This window comes from Onychomys torridus, chromosome 1 (genome assembly GCF_903995425.1).
Source record: "Onychomys torridus chromosome 1, mOncTor1.1, whole genome shotgun sequence".
Taxonomy (NCBI): Eukaryota; Metazoa; Chordata; class Mammalia; order Rodentia; family Cricetidae; genus Onychomys; species Onychomys torridus.
The window spans coordinates 105,296,358-105,312,123 of record NC_050443.1 but is presented as its reverse complement, the minus strand read 5'-3'; the positions used below and the strand labels follow the sequence as shown (position 1 = coordinate 105,312,123).

Sequence of the window (15,766 nt, the reverse complement as noted above, 5' to 3'; positions counted from 1 at the left end):
AATATGCAAGGTATCTGGATCTTGTATGGTGGCTTGTTGGCTTTGATTTTTTTTTTTTTTTAAGCTGAGGACCGAACCCAGGGCCTTGAGCTTGCTAGGCAATCTCTCTCTACCACTGAGCTAAATTCCCAACCCCAGCTTTGAATTTTTTAAATACAAATGTACAAAATTAATAGCTGCTGAGAGACATTGGGTTGTGGAAAGGACTGCTGAGTTAAACAAACATATATTTTAGGATGTCTTAATTTTTTTTGTCAGAGCTGAGGACCGAACCCAGAGCCTTGCACTTGCTAGGCAAGCGCTCTACCACTGAGCTAAATCCCCAACCCTGGATGTCTTAATTTTAAAGTGGAAGCCAGGATATGTCTTACGTTGGGGGAGAGGACATGGCTTTGTTTCCACAAGAAACAAAAAGTGATGAATTCCTTCAAAGTTAATAGATATCAGAGTTGATGTGGGGGAGACCTCCTGAGGATCTTGACTACAGGGAAAAAGCCAGAAAAGACAGCAGGAGTGTTGATGTATATGCTGATCCCTTGGCATGGAAATAGCTCTAAGACTGGATGAGATATGATGGATCTTCTTGGCTACAGAGTCCTCATAATATATTATTATATGTCATCCTTTCATGTGGCATGGATAGAGGTTTGGTTATACAGTGCAAATAGACTTATAAAGTTTTACCTGCTCAAACATAGAACAAAAAAATCATCTTCAACTGACTTGTGCACATTGCACATTCCATACTTGTGTTAATGCAGATATACATGTTATCTTAAAAGTTTGTGTTTTCAGAAGAAGAGAACCAGACACCAATAAAGACAAGTAGCCCAAGTGATCCAGCTTCTCAGAATACCTCTGTTATAGTTTCCTCAAATTTCTGCATCCAAAACAACTTCAAAGGCGCTAGCTGAGGTGGTCCAGCTTCACAGACTATCCAGCCAGGACTTCAGACAGACAAGCCCTGCACTTTCCATTACAGACTGGAGAACAAATGGCACAGCCAGCTCTCCCAGGACAATTATCCCAACTTTTTCAGGGTCCCTAAAGATGCCGTCACCCCCAGACAGCAGGAAGCAGTCTAGAGAACACGATGTCCACATTCCCAGGAGGTGGGGTGGGTGGTTTTTATCATATCCAGCAGATCTCAAAGAAGTTAAAGGAGCAATATATGTTAATATGTTACTTAATTCCTAGTTACCTGGTAGAGACTCAAACCTGAAAGCGTATACAGGAAGCTAGATGAAGGCATTTTCTAGAACTAGTTAGTACTCTATATGACCATTAAAATCATGAAAAAAAAGTTTAAAATATATATTAATCTTATAAATTTTGAGATAATACTCATACCTTATGAAAAAGTTTTAAAGAGCCAAAGTAAAACTGAATGATTACGAAATTAGTGGCAATAAAACTGTCCCTTAATTTTTATTTTTCTTCTTTCCCATATCAGGTGGCTCTTCTGACATGAGACAGAGATTTTGGATTTTACTTGGGTTTAGGCATGCTTGGGTTTAGAGAAGGAGAGAACCACACTCCAACTCCAAAGACAGCTTTAATTTTTAGTTAGACTGGGACTACAAAAAGATCTTTTGGCCAGGTGGTGGTGGTGCACGCCTTTAATCCCAGCACTCAGGAGGCAGAGGCAGGCAGATCTTTGTGAGTTTGAGGCCAGCCTGGTCTCCAAAGTGAGTTCCTGGAAAGGCGCAAAGCTACACAGAGAAACCCTGTCTCAAAACAAACAAACAAACAAACAAACAAACAAACAAATTGTTTGCATTATATGTCTGTAGAGATCAGCAAAACAAACATCTGGGAAGATTTATGCAATTTTATACTGTTGGAGATGTGATACACAAATAAGCCAATTTATTCTTCTTTAGGGACATTTTTTTCTTGATGATTTGTTCTTTTTCTTCAGATGTCTCATTTGTCCAGTGGTCTTCAGATTCTTTAGCCTTCATTCTCCTGAAAACACCAAAACCAGAACCCTTCTGCAATCCTAACTTTGGGGATGTTCCCTTTTGTCAAGTTATATCTGATCAAATGAAAAGCATTTGTTAGTGGTATAAGTTAGTTTAAATTGATTGGTCACACTGGTTGATAAGCTATCATCTCTTCTAATTAAGAGGTTTCTCCTGTTCAAATCAAACCTTTATCAATTTTGATGGTGCCCGTAGCTTTTCTCCTTCTGAGGAAACAAAAGCAAAACCTCTTTCCCAACATAACACATATTCTGGTTTCCATTCTGAGGTCAGTACCTCCTTAAAGTATATAGGGTGATTTAATTCTGTAGTTTTTTTTCTATTATCCAATGTATCTCCTCAGCTGTTGTTCCTTTCTCATTAGCATTTAGAAAATTCAAAGTTAACAAAATATTATGCAATCTATTTCTGGGGGGAGGTCTTTATTACCCCTTTCTGTTTATTTAGCATATACTTTAGAGTTCAATTTGATCTTTCTATGATTGCTTGCCTGTAGGATTGTGTGGTATACCTATAATATGCTTTATATTGTAATAAACAAAAAACAGTTTCATTTTACTGGAGACATATACTGGAGCATTGTTGGTCTTAATTTGTACAGCTATTCCTATGATGGCCATAACTTCTAGCAAATGTGTAATTACAGAATCAGCTTTTTCAGAACTCAAAGGAGTTGCCCATTGAAATCCTGAATAGGTCTCAATGGTGTGGTGTACATATTTCAATTTTCCAAATTCTACAACATGAAACACATCTATCTGCTAGATTTCTTTCCTTTGAGTACCCTTTGGGTTCCTGCAGGTAGTGGAGTTTGGTTGTATAAAGAACAAGCAGGTCACTTCCTTATAATTTCCTTGGCTTGTTGCCAAGTGATGGAAAAATCCTTTTTGAGATCCCTGGTGTTGACATAATGTTTTCTATGAAATTTTTAGGCCTCTAGCACATTTTCTATCAATAGTTGATAAATTTCTTCATTACCTTGAGCTACAGGGCCTGGCCTGGCAGACCTGTGCAAGATCAGATGTGTGTTATATGTAAGGGATGATTCCTATTCCTTATTATTTCTTGTAACTGAATAAATAACAAAGTTAATTCTGACTCATCAGGAATAAATTCAGTAGTTTCAATGTGTAAAACAAATCTTTCTGCATACTGAGAGTCAGTAAGTATGTTAAGAGATGCTGTAAAATCCATTAATACCATCAGAATAGCACATAATTCTGACTTTTGGACAGAATCATAAGGGCTTGAGCCACTTTACTTAAATCTCCTGATGTATAACCTGCCTTTCCTGATTTGTTTGTGTCAGTGTAAAATATTGGTGTTCCCTGTACAATGTGAGGAAGGATCCAGTTAGTTTTCTTTATAAATTAAATTCTCGTGCTTTTGGGATTTTTGTTATTAACCTCTCCCAAAAAAATTACTGCAAGCTCTTTGCCAAGGTTCACTTTCTGCCCATGATTTGTCAATTTCATCATTAATGAAAGTTACTATACAGTTTTTGCTGGGTCTATTCCTGCTAATTGATGAAGTCTCAATTTTCCTTTTAGGATCAACTCAGAGGTCTTTTCCACATACGTTTTTAATTTTTTACTCTGTTTATATGGTAAAAAAATCCACTCTAAGATAATATCTTCCCTCTGCATTAATATTCCTGTAGGAGAATAATTAGAAGGCAAGATAACCAGAATTCAATCAAGCTCTGGATCCAAACTATCCACATGTGCATCCTGTATTTTCTTTTCCACCAAAGCCAATTTTCTCTCAGCTTCAGCTGATAATTCTCTGGGACTATTTAAGTCCTTGGCACCATTTAAGGTTTTGAACAAATTAATCAGTTCTTGATTTTCTGCTTCAATAGTGGGTCATAGTTGGGAAATGTTTCCTGCAATCTTTGAAAGTCATTAAGAGTCCACAATTGATCTCTCCTAATTTGTACATAAAATTTTTTAGACCTATTTCATATCCTAATTAATTAATAGAATCTCCTTTTTGTATTTTTTCAGGAACAGTTTGTAGTCCCCAACAAGGCAAAATTTTTTCACTTCTTCAAGCATTTTCTCTAAAGTATCTACATTTAAATCATCTAGTAAGATGACATTCATGTAATGGTAAACTATAGATTGAGGAAATTGCTTACATAGCATTTCCAATGGCTGACTTACAAAATATTGGCACAGGGTGTGACTATTTAACATTCTCTGTGGAAGAACCTTCCATTGATATCTCTTAACAGCCTGGGAATTATTATAAGTAGGCTCTGTGAAGGCAAATTTCTCTTTTTCTTGTAAAGGTATAGTGAAGAAACAATCTTTTAAATTGACAACTATAAGAGATCATTATTTAGGTAACAGAGAAGACAAAGAAATTCCAGACTGTAGAGAGCCCTCTGGCTGAATCACCTTATTAACAGCTCTTAGATATGTTACCATTCTCCATTTTTCAGATTTCTTTTTAATAACAAATACAGGAGAATTACAAGAGCTGGTTGATTTTTAAATATGCTGAGCGTTTAGCTGCTCTTGTATTAGGTGTTTTAAGGCCTGTAATTTCTCTGATTTTAAAGACCATTGCTCAACTCATACAGGTTTGTCCATTTTAAAGGTGGGGCTGTTGGTTCCTTTGAAAAATTAGCAGCTGTTGTGCCCTATTCTTGTACAAACTGAATGGTTGGTGACTGTTCTTTATAATACCTTCTAATATTTTCCCCAGAAGCATTAGTTAATTTATAGTTTATTTCTTAGATTTGAGGAATGTTAATCTGGGTATTCCATTGCTGTAACAAATCATGTCCTCATAAATTCATTGCTATATGAGCCACATATGGCTTTAGTTTTCCTCTCTGTCCTTCTGGCCCTATACATTTGACCTGTCTTGTGCTCTGTTGTACCTGAGATAATGTTCCAATCCCTAAAACTTGAACATTTACCTCCTGAAGAGGTTGATTTGGATGCCAAGATCCTGGTGTAAGTATTGTTTACATTGCACCCGTGTGTAACAAGACCTTCAATGACAACATTATTTATTCATATGTTTAATTTTGGTCTTTGTTCAATTATAGAAGTTTGCCAAAATATTCACTTTATGGTTTCTCCTGAATTTTTGTTCTCTCTTCCATAGCTGTTCTATCATCTAGAGCAGTGTGGTTTCTTACAAGAGACACTAGGTTTCTTTTGTTTGTATGTTTTTTGAGACATTGTTTCTCTGTGTAGTTTTGGTGCCTGTCCTGGATCTCACTCTGTAGACCAGGCTGGCCTCCAACTCACAGAGATCCACCTGGCTCTGCCTCCCGAGTGCTGGGATTGAAGGCGTGCACCATCACTGTCCAGCAGCATTAGGTTTTTTAATTGCTCTGGGAAGGAGTGTCCTTCATGATGACAGGAAACAACTTAGTGGAATTTGAGATGGGGGCCTGGGAGAGGCCCCTCAATGTGTTTCCCAATGGCAAAGGGTCACCTTGGCTGTCCCTTGTTGATCTACATTTATTAGTTCAATGTCAGCCTTTGCCACACCTTCTGCATACTCGGGAAAGGAGGGTCATTTTGTTGGGATTATTCTTAGAAAAAAAATTGTTTCTAGGAATGCCTTGTTTATAATCCCTTCTTAGGTGACTTTGTTTGAAACACTTGACTTTTCAATTTTTCTTCGAACTTCTGGAAATCATCTCTCCTATCCAAGCATCATCATAGTTATGAGATTCAATATTGATTGTATCTCAGATCCATTCCTCTAAGGGTGCTGATCATGCCTTTAACAGCCTAGTTACCCTTTTGCATTGTATATTAGCATTTTCAAAGGCCAGAAAAACAATTATTTGTCCAGCTTCTGAATTTGGTATCATTATATTTACTGCTGAAGTAAATCTTTGTAAGAAATCAGTGCAGGTTTCTTTTGGGCCCTGTATAACTTTAGTAAATGACTCAGTTTTCTTTTCTACTTCTTCAGTTCTGTCTCAAGCATTCAAGGCTGCTGCATGGCATAAAGCCAGGGTGTGGTCATCATACAGGGATTGCCTTTGTACATTAGCATAATCTCCCTCTCCAAGAAGTTAGTCTTGGGAGATTTTTATACCTCTAGCCCTACTTCATTGTTCAATGATCTTAGCCTCATCTTTGCACCAGAGCCTCTATTGTAATTGAGGACCAGCCTCCAAGACTGCTGTAACCAAGTCTCTCCAGTCTTGGGGGATAATTCTATTACAAGTTGACCACGAGTTTAACATCTGTTTCACAAAAGGTGAGTACATGCCATATGATACTATAGCTTTCTTGAATCTCCTCAAATCTAACATTTGCACAGGAGTCCATTCAGCTCTTATATAGCCTTGAGGATATCTATCATTTGGCAGTTCCTGTAAGGTTACTAGATAAATTAAATTTGGCTGTTTGAAAACCTTAAGTTGTTCTTCTGTAACCTTATAATGCAATGCTGAGATTGGTTCTCCTTTAAATTCCTCTGTCCGGGTCTGAATATCTCTATGTTATGTTTTAATAAGTTTTTCTAAAACTTGTATCTTGGCATTCCTTTTAACCAACTTTTTTGGTGATTAAACAAAAAGGATCAGACATAATATTTATAATTGACATTACATAAATCTCATCTAAATTAATTATCCTCTCATTTAATTGCTCCATTTTCAAACTGTCCAGTGCATTATCATACAGAGACCTAACTCCCTCCATTGTAATAGTGTTTCCCAGTTTTTAATGTGGGAAAAAACCTCTTTTTACTAATTCCTCCCTTTAAGAATTCCCAATTGTCTCACCAAATCTGCCAACAATAAAGATTCACATGTGAGGCTGAGTGCTTCTGTGTAGAACAGTAGAAGCCTGAGCAGGGTTTCAAGGCAGCTAGCTACCTAGTGTGGTAGCAGCCGGAGGAGGGGGGTCCAAGGAAAGCCCACAACTCACCAGGAGAGAAGTCAAAGGGCCAGTCATTTCCCCAGGGGAATGTGTGAAAGTGGTTAACTCCAATTTTTTGGAGCCCCAAATTCTATGGAGTTTGTTGCAGAGAGGCTGCAACAGAAACTTAACCAGCTGGGTAGGGACTCTGGCCACATGCAGCTCTGGCCTGTGCCAGTGACTGCAAAGCCACAGGCAAGTGGCTTTTTTGTAAATTTGTGCCACAAAAGTTGGAATGCCAGACATAGCACGAATCATAATTGGTCTTTAATAATAAAAACCCAGAGCCAGATATCAGGGTAAATGCTGAAACATCAGAGAAGCAGAGCAGCCAGCCACTAGAGTTCTTACTATGAAATCCTCAGACTGAAAGGGACAAGCAAGCTCCTGTCTCCACCCTGCCTTATTACTTCCTCTCTCTGCCCAGCCACATCACTTTAGGTTGTCAGGTTTGCCCAGCCACATCAACTCAGGTTGTCAGGTTTGGTGGTAAATGTCTGGTTGTTTGCTATGTAGCCTATGTGGCCTTGAATTCATTATGTAGCCCAGGTTGTCTTTCAACTTGAGGTATTCCTCCTTGCCCCAGTTCCTCAGATGCTAGGATACAGGTACCACCACACCCATGCTGTCAATCTCAATTTGCATCCTGGAACTGTGAGCCAGACCTGAGCTAAAACTGTATTGATTATCTGACTTCCAGAAGCCCCACTCTAACCACAGTGCCACAGTGAAGCTTTATGTCATCTTTTCAAAGAGATTAATTTTATGTGTGTGAGTGTTTGTTTGCATGTGTGTAAATGCACCATGTTTGTGCAGTGCCCAAGGAGGCCAGAAGGGGGAGATGGATCTCAAAGAATGAGTTACAGATGGCTGTGAGCTGCCGTGTTGGTGCTGGGGACAAAACCTGGGGATTATCTTGAACTCCTTGTCCTTCTGCCTCCACATACTAGGTGCTCAGATTACAGGAGCACATCACTGCACTTGGTTTATGTGGGTCTGAGAATTGAACCAACACCTTGAGCTTACTATGAAAGTTCTCTGCAGAGCTACGTTCCAAGTTCTGACCCACTATCTTTTCATTTTTATTTTATTTATTGTTGTGTGGGTGTACACAGTATGTCTGGAGACGTGTGGAAGTCAAAGAACAACTTTGTGGAGCTGGTTCTCTCCTTCCATTTTTTTCTGTCATTGTTGAGACAAAGTCTCACTATGTTGCCTGGCCTGGAACTCAGATGGTAGACCAGGCTGGCCTTGAACCCACAGACATCTTCCTGACTCTATTTCCAGAGTGCTGGGATTAGATCATGCACCAACACATTTGGCTTCTCCTTCCACTATTAAGTGAGTTGTTCCAGGGATTGAACTCAGGTCACCAGTCTTGCACAGAAGCACTTTTACCTGCTGATCCATCGAATCCCTCTCCCATCAATATCTTAATACAATCTTTTTAAAGAGGGGTGCAATTGCAATATACGATAAAACATGGCTGAACTTTGAAAACAGTTAAGTGAAATAAGGCAGATACAAAAGAAAACAATCATAATTCCCTTCATGTAAAATACCCAGGACAAACAAGTTTAGACAGACAGTAGATGAGAGGATTCCTTTGGGGCTAAGGAAAGCATTTTAGACATGTGTAGCGGTGACAGCCACACAGCATTGTGCACACACAGAATGTCATTGAATTGTAAACTTATAAACATTTACATCGGGGGCTGGAAGGAAGACTTAGCAGTGAAGAGAGCTGGCTGCTTTTCCAGAGTACTCAAGTGAGGGTCCAAACACCCACATGGTGGCTCATAACCAGTTCCAGGGAATCTAAGCCCTCTAAAGCCAGCTGGTACCAGGCACACACATGTTGCCCATACATACATGCAGACAAAATACCCACACATATAAAATAAATAGATCTAAATTTTTAAAAATGGGCTCAATGGGCAAACTTTCTTACACATTTGTAAAAATTTTAAATTTCATTACCTATTTAGTCTCTCTCTCTCTCTCTCTCTCTCTCTCTCCTCTCTCTCTGTGTGTGTGTGCATCATGGCATGAGTATGGAGGTTAGAGGCCAACTTTCAAGAGTTGGTTGGCAGATGTTTTCTTTCCTGCAGCTGTTCTCAAATAATCACTCAGAGGCTTAATGTTAATTACAAACGTACAAATGATTGGCCAATAGCTCAGGCTTGTTACAGCTAGTTCTGACACTTAAATTAACCCATGTTTCTTCCTTCCTTCCTTCCTTCTTTTCTTTCTTTCTTTCTTTCTTTCTTTCTTTCTTTCTTTCTTTCTTTCTTAAGATTTATTTATTTATTATGTACACAGAAGAGGGCGCCAGATCTCATTATAGATGGTTGTGAGCCATCATGTGGTTGCTGGGAATTGAACTCAGGACCTCTGGAAGAGCAGTCAGTGCTCTTAACCTTTGAGCCATCTCTCTAGCCCCTAACCCACGTTTCTTATCTATGCTTTGCCATATGGTTTGGTACCTGGTCTGGCATGCCTGTCTTGCTCTCTCTGGGTCTGCTGGTGACTCTCTCACTCAGCCCCACTTCATCCCAGCATCCTCAGTTTGATTGTCTCACCTAACTTTTTCCTGCCTTGCTATAGGCCAATCAGATTCTTTATTAACCAACGAGAGTACTACATATTCCTAGTGTACAGAAGGATTATTCCACAGAACTATTGTTCGCTGCAGGGACTGAACTCAGCACCTTTACCTGCTGAACCTTCACTAGCCCATTCTTACACATTTTTAAAAATCACAGTTTGAAAAATAATATAATATACTCCAACCATTAAACTTGATACTTAATGGGTGACTAAAATAGGAAGTGTAAGTAAAGTCTGTCTCAATGAAGATGTAAACTGTGTACAAATGTGTAGCACTGAACAACAGTGAGAAAGTGCTAGGAGGTTGGTGAGATGTCTTAGCAGGTAAAAGTACTTGCCCTCACAGAGAAACCCTGTCTCGAAATCCCACCCCCACAAAAGAAAGAAAAGTGCTTGCCTCACAAGCCTATGATATACATACACACACACCTACACACACAAATAAATCTCAAAGAAGAAAAGTTAACCACACAAAATAAGAAAGATGGCTCAGTCACTAAGTACTGTTGTGTAAGTATGAGGGCCTGAGTTCCAATTCCATCACCCACATAAAAGCTGGATGCAGAGTGCAAATGTGTAATCTCAGCATTGGGGAAACAGGCAATCCCTAGAGCTCACTGGCCTTGGGGAAGAGACAGGCAATCCCTAGAGCTTGCTGGCCTACCAGTTTAGCCAAATCAGTTTGGTCCAGGTTTAGTGAGAGAGCTTGTTTCAAAAAATAATATGTGAGCTGGATGATGGTGGCACACACCTTTAATGCCAGCACTTGGGAGGCAGAGGCAGGTGGATCTCTGTGAGGCCATTCTGGATAGCCAGAACTGTTATACAGAGAATTGTCTTTAAAAGAAAAAAAAAAAAAAAAAAGAGGCCAGCAAGATGGTCCAGCTAGTAATGCACTTGCTGCCAGTCCTGATAATGTAATTTTGATCCCTGGAACCCACTTGGTGGATAGAGAACTGTTTCTTCCTCTGATCTCCATCCATGCAGGACCACACATGTACTAGGCTTTTTCTTTTGAGCCACCAACCAGCTCCCAAATCATGGCATGGAGACTTCTTATTCGTTATGAATGCTCGGCTCAGCTTAGGATCATTTCTGGCTAGCTGTTAACTTAAACCTGTTTCTCTTTGTCTAGGTTTTGCCTCGGGGCCTTTTACTTTTCTTCCCTTCTGTAACTACCACTTCACTGCCTCTTCACAGCAGACTTCCCATGTCTGCTGGCTGGTGGCTGCCTGACTTGCCCGGGGCATGTCCCCTCTTTCTTCCAGTTCTCTCCTCACTTCTTCTTTCCTTCTTTTCTTTCCTAGATATCCTCTCTGCCCACCAGCCCCGCCTATCCTCCTACCTAGCTATTGGCTGTTCAGCTTTTTATTAGACCAATCAGGTGCCTTAGGCACATCTTTACATAATTAGACCCACATCCTTACATGATAAACAAATGTAGCAAAACACTTATAACACACCTTTACACAGTGAAAAAGTTACTCTGCAGAATAAACAAATCTCACACATCTTTGCCCAGTTAACATAACATTCTACAACATACACAGATACATACACATACATAAAATGAATAAACAAAATGTAATTATTTGGAGGGGTTGTTAAAGCACTTTATTCAGAGATGTGGGGAAGGGCTGAAGAGGTCCACATGATTTAATGTCCTAAGTAGGACAAATCTTTGAGGCCTCATTGCTAAAATCTGTAACTTTTGGGGGTGGGTGGATGGGTAGGTGCTGCTGAGCACTGAACCCAGGGCCTAGGCAAGTGCTCTATCAGTAATCTACATACTCTATCTCCCCTGATTTCCCTCTCTTTCTTCCCCCCTCTTCCACTCTCCTTCCTCTCCCCCATCTCCCCCTTTCTTCCCTAGCCCCCTCTCTCCAGGGTCTAGCTTAACTGACCATGCAGGCCTTAATGGATCCCCTTGCCACCCCCTAAAGCCTTTACCACCAGGTCCAGCTCCACTCAACTTTAAAAGAATACACAGTATAACGGGCATCCCTTTAAATTCAGTGCTCAGTAGGCTGAAGCAGGTGGATCTCTGAGTTCAAACCTACTCCAGCTTACATAGCAAATTCCAGGCCAGGTCTGGAGCTATATAGTGAGACCCTGTTTGAAAAAAATAAAGTACAGTTATCATATTTCTACTCTACTGTGCTAGAGAACACCAGAACTTATTTCTTGTGTGTGTGTGTCCGTGTGTGGTGTGCATACATGTGTGTACATGCCTGTGGAGGCTCGAGTTTGACATTGCGGTATCTTTCTTCAGTCACTCTCCAACTTCAGTTTTTCACAAATTTGTGTGCAGATTTAAGCATATGAAACAACAAACTTATTTAGCTTTCCACTAACGCCTACACTCCACCTCTTAAAAAACTGTTACAGCCAGGAGAGGTGGAACACTCCTTTAATCCCAGACGCAGGCACAGGCAAACAGATCTCTGTGAGTTCAAATTCAGTCTGATCTACATAGTGAGTTCCTCTGTGGACACGAACTTGGTTTCTAAGATGCAATGCCCAGATTTTGCCAGGCTCCAGAAGCTGACCACCAGATTCCACGTTACATCAGCAGGACGCACGTGAGGACACCGGGAAGACCCGATCTCGGGCACCAGGGATGTGATGTCCTGGTCCTCAGAATCGGTTCAGGTGTCCCGCCATTCCGGAGCCAATTGCAGCACACCTGCCCTTTGTGGTTACAGCCAATCATCTGCTGCTGCGACTGCTCTCGGAGAGGTCGTAGAGGCAGCAGGTGGCCCGTCCCCACACACATAGAAACGAACACCAACCCTTCTGACGCGGCCATTGTATTTAAGGGCAAATGGGCCGCTGCGGGCCGCGGAGGTCCGAAAGGCGCCATATTTGCCAAGCGGCAGACATGGCGCCTTGGTGCCGTCAATGGCAACTGAAGCCAGGCCGTCGCCATATTTTCTGAAGGCATCTTCCGGGTTCCTTCACCCGAGTTGTGTCTCTGTGCGAGCGGCTGGGGAGTGAGCTATGGGGCATTATTAGTCTCCACCGGGGCCCTGCGGCCCTCAGCGGCCACACGCTGCCACTTTCTCCCGCTCGGGTTGGGGCGACCCTGACCAAGGGGCGTGGCAAGGGCGTGGTTTCCCGGGGAAGCCGAGGCCGGAAGCCGGAGGCTGCGGCGGCCAAGCCGCTGCCCGGGCAGGAGCCCCGATGGCGCCACCCCCGGCCCCGCTGCTGGTGCCGATGCCCGGGGAGATCTGGCCTGGTTTCAGGAAGCCTGAGCTCGTGAGCTTCGCGGACGTGGCCGTGTACTTCTCCCCGCAGGAGTGGGGCTGTCTGCGGCCCGCGCAGAGAGCCCTGTACCGGGAGGTGATGCGCGAGACCTACGGCCTCCTGGGCGCGCTCGGTGAGGCCCCGGGTCAGAGCCCCGCCCCCCACCCTCTGCGGGGGTTCACAGGGGAGATGCTGTAGACCGACCGAGTGGATTGTGAGCCCTAATCCCGCACTTTTCCACCAGCAGCATCAGCCACCCTCCATTCCCAGGGCTTCCTCGGGAGTCTCCATTCAGGCAAGAGCATCGCAAACCCTGCCCAGGTTGATTTGAGCATAAGTTCCGAGGAGATGCCCTCACCCCAGTGGGATGCTATCTGCCCGGGACAGCACTGTGACCCCTGTTCTCTCTCAGGGTTCCCGGGCCCCAAACCAGCCCTCATCTCTTGGATGGAACAGGAGAGTGAGGCTTGGAGCCCCGACGCCCAGGATCCTGAGGAGGGGGAAAGCCTGGGAGGAGCTCCGAGAGGTGAGGGATTGTCCCAGGTCCTGCATCTGTTTGTCCGGGGTTTCTTCTCTAGCAAAGTTTTCTTTCAGATTCCCCATTCCAGCATCCCTACAGAATTTCAAGAGTCAACGGGTAATAAAGGAAAGAAAGCCGACCTGTTAAGAGTTTTGGAAACTTGAGAGAGCAGTCCTGTTGAGAACAGAGTAGGAGACTCTAGAGCACACCGAACTTTTAGGGTTCCAGATGTTTGTTAAATACTACTCATTTCCCACTTTTCAAAACTAACTAAGGCTGGCCGTGGTGGCATACACCTTTAACCCCAGCACTCAGCAGAGGCAGGTGGATTTGAGGCCAATCAAGGCTACGTATAGTAAGACCTTGTCTTGGTTAGCCGCCCTCCAAAAAAACCCAAACAAACAAAAACAAACAAACAAAAACCCTAAAATGCCCCTAAAAATCGAACTGGTTTCAGGTCTACCTGTCGTATATCTCAAGGCGTAGTGTTACATGAGAAAAATGCCTGTATAATGACAGCTTGCCTCATCTCCTATCACTGCCCTGAATCGAAGAAATCTGAAGCAAATATGGTGCCTCATCTGTAAAAGTACCACTGTACCAACAACAGCAACAACAACCCCCCAAAAATACAAAATACAACAGTGTCTACTGTTTATTGAGCATTTACTAAGTTATCAACAAGCACGTATGTATTTAATCCTCCCAATAACTCTGTGAAGTCCCGAAACAATTGTCTTCCCATTTGACACATGAAGAAGGAAACTTTAACTGCTTGACTTTCAACAAAGCCTTTTTGTTAGTCATTGGACAGTGTATTTTGTCACTACCTGGGTAAATGCTAGGGTAGTCTATGCAAAAGTATTATGTTTTATTGAGACTTGTTTTTTAAAGATTTATTTTTATTATTTTTCATTACATGTAAATGTATATGTCTGCATGTGGGTATGTGCACATAAGTGCAGCTGCCTGAGGAGGCCAGAGGCAGGAGACTGCCTGGTGTTGAAGTTATAGATGATTGGGAGCTGCCTGATGTGGGCTTTGGGAACTGAACTCAGGTTCTTTGGGAAGGCAACAAGTGCTCTTAACCACTGAGCCATTCTCCAGCCACTGCTTTGTTTTATTTTTGCTGTGTTGATTTTTTTTTTTTTTTTTAAGACAGGTAGCCCTAGGTCTAGAACTTGCTATTTAGATAGGGTTGTCCTCATACTCACAGAAATCTATCTACCTCTACCTCTGAAGTGTGAGTGTTAAAGATGTGCAGCCACCATCCTGTTTTGGGTTTCTTAGGCAAAGTCTCACTATGTAGGCCTTGCTGGCCTCAGACTCATGGGTATCTTCCTGCCTCAGCTTTTCCAAATGCTGAGGTTGTAGTTACTTCCCTAGTGAGAGTTTTTAAAAAGTAATTAATTTGTTTCCCAGGAGACACTTCAGATAAGAAGGAGCAGGGCTGCAAGGAAGGAGCTGAGAGGCCTGCAGAGACTTCTGCTCAGCTGCAGTCTAAAGAGGTGGTTGAACATAAGGCTTATTCCATGGCTCCCAAGTCCTCTGCAGGGGGGCAGCTACCTACCAGAGCTGCCCCAGGCCAGGTAGCAGGTCCACAGCTTCCTGCCCGTGTATCCAGCACAGATGTGCAGGACAGCCAGCGACGCCATGTGTGTGTGGACTGTGGGCGCCGCTTCACCTACCCTTCTTTACTGGTCAGCCACCGGCGCATGCACTCGGGTGAGCGACCCTTCCCCTGCCCAGAGTGCGGCATGCGGTTCAAGAGGAAGTTTGCCGTGGAAGCACACCAATGGATCCACCGTTCCTGCTCAGGGGGTCGCCGTGGCCGTAGGCCTGGCATCAGGGCTGTGCCTGGAGCCCCAGTCCGAGGTGACCGGGATCCACCAGTGCTCTTTCGGCACTACCCAGACATCTTTGAGGAGTGTGGCTGAGCCAAATAGCTGCCTGTATCTGGAGAAGAGCATGAACTTGGCACTGAGAATGACCGAGTCAAGACTTGGGAAATGAAGTACATCACCTTGACTTTTCTCAAGGATCCCTTGTGAAGTTGTAAAAAGAAAAGTGCCTGTAAAGATTCATATAGATTAAACCCGGCCCCTGCTGCCCTCCCCAGTGTTTGTGTTTTGAAAAAAAGGGAGGGGGGAGCTGGATTGGGGATGTGATTCAGTTGTTAGAGTACTGTTTTAGTCAGGGTTCTCAAGAGGAACAGAACCGAGGGGATGAGTCCATGCACACACACACACACATACACATACACATATGCACACGCACACACACACATATATGCACGCGCACACGCACACACACACATGCACACACAATACACACACACACACACACACACACACGAGAGAGAGAGAGAGAGAGAGAGAGAGAGAGAGAGAGAGAGAGAGAGGTGGTGTAGGTATAGATAAAGACAAAGAACAAGAGGCAAAAGGATAAACTAACTTCTGAAATACATTTGTTGTGGGATATTACTTTATATAAAGATCTGTTAC

At 42.7% G+C, this 15,766-nt stretch overlaps 1 protein-coding gene across 4 annotated transcripts; it reads left to right on the top strand.

Moving 5' to 3' along the window:
* Positions 1-12,363: 12,363 nt before the first annotated feature.
* On the top strand, positions 12,364-15,377 carry Znf688 (zinc finger protein 688). Of its 4 annotated transcripts, XM_036191205.1 has the most exons (4): positions 12,365-12,875; positions 12,987-13,037; positions 13,155-13,268; positions 14,685-15,376. In XM_036191205.1, exons 1-4 carry the CDS (start codon positions 12,680-12,682, stop codon positions 15,197-15,199), a joined length of 876 nt encoding a protein of 291 aa, XP_036047098.1. In that variant the 5' UTR covers positions 12,365-12,679; the 3' UTR covers positions 15,200-15,376. The 4 variants fall into 4 exon arrangements, with proteins under 4 accessions (XP_036047080.1, XP_036047098.1, XP_036047088.1 ...); XM_036191187.1 differs by having other exon boundaries at positions 12,364-12,875; positions 12,987-13,268; XM_036191195.1 differs by having other exon boundaries at positions 12,990-13,268.
* The last annotated feature ends 389 nt before the right edge of the window (positions 15,378-15,766 follow it).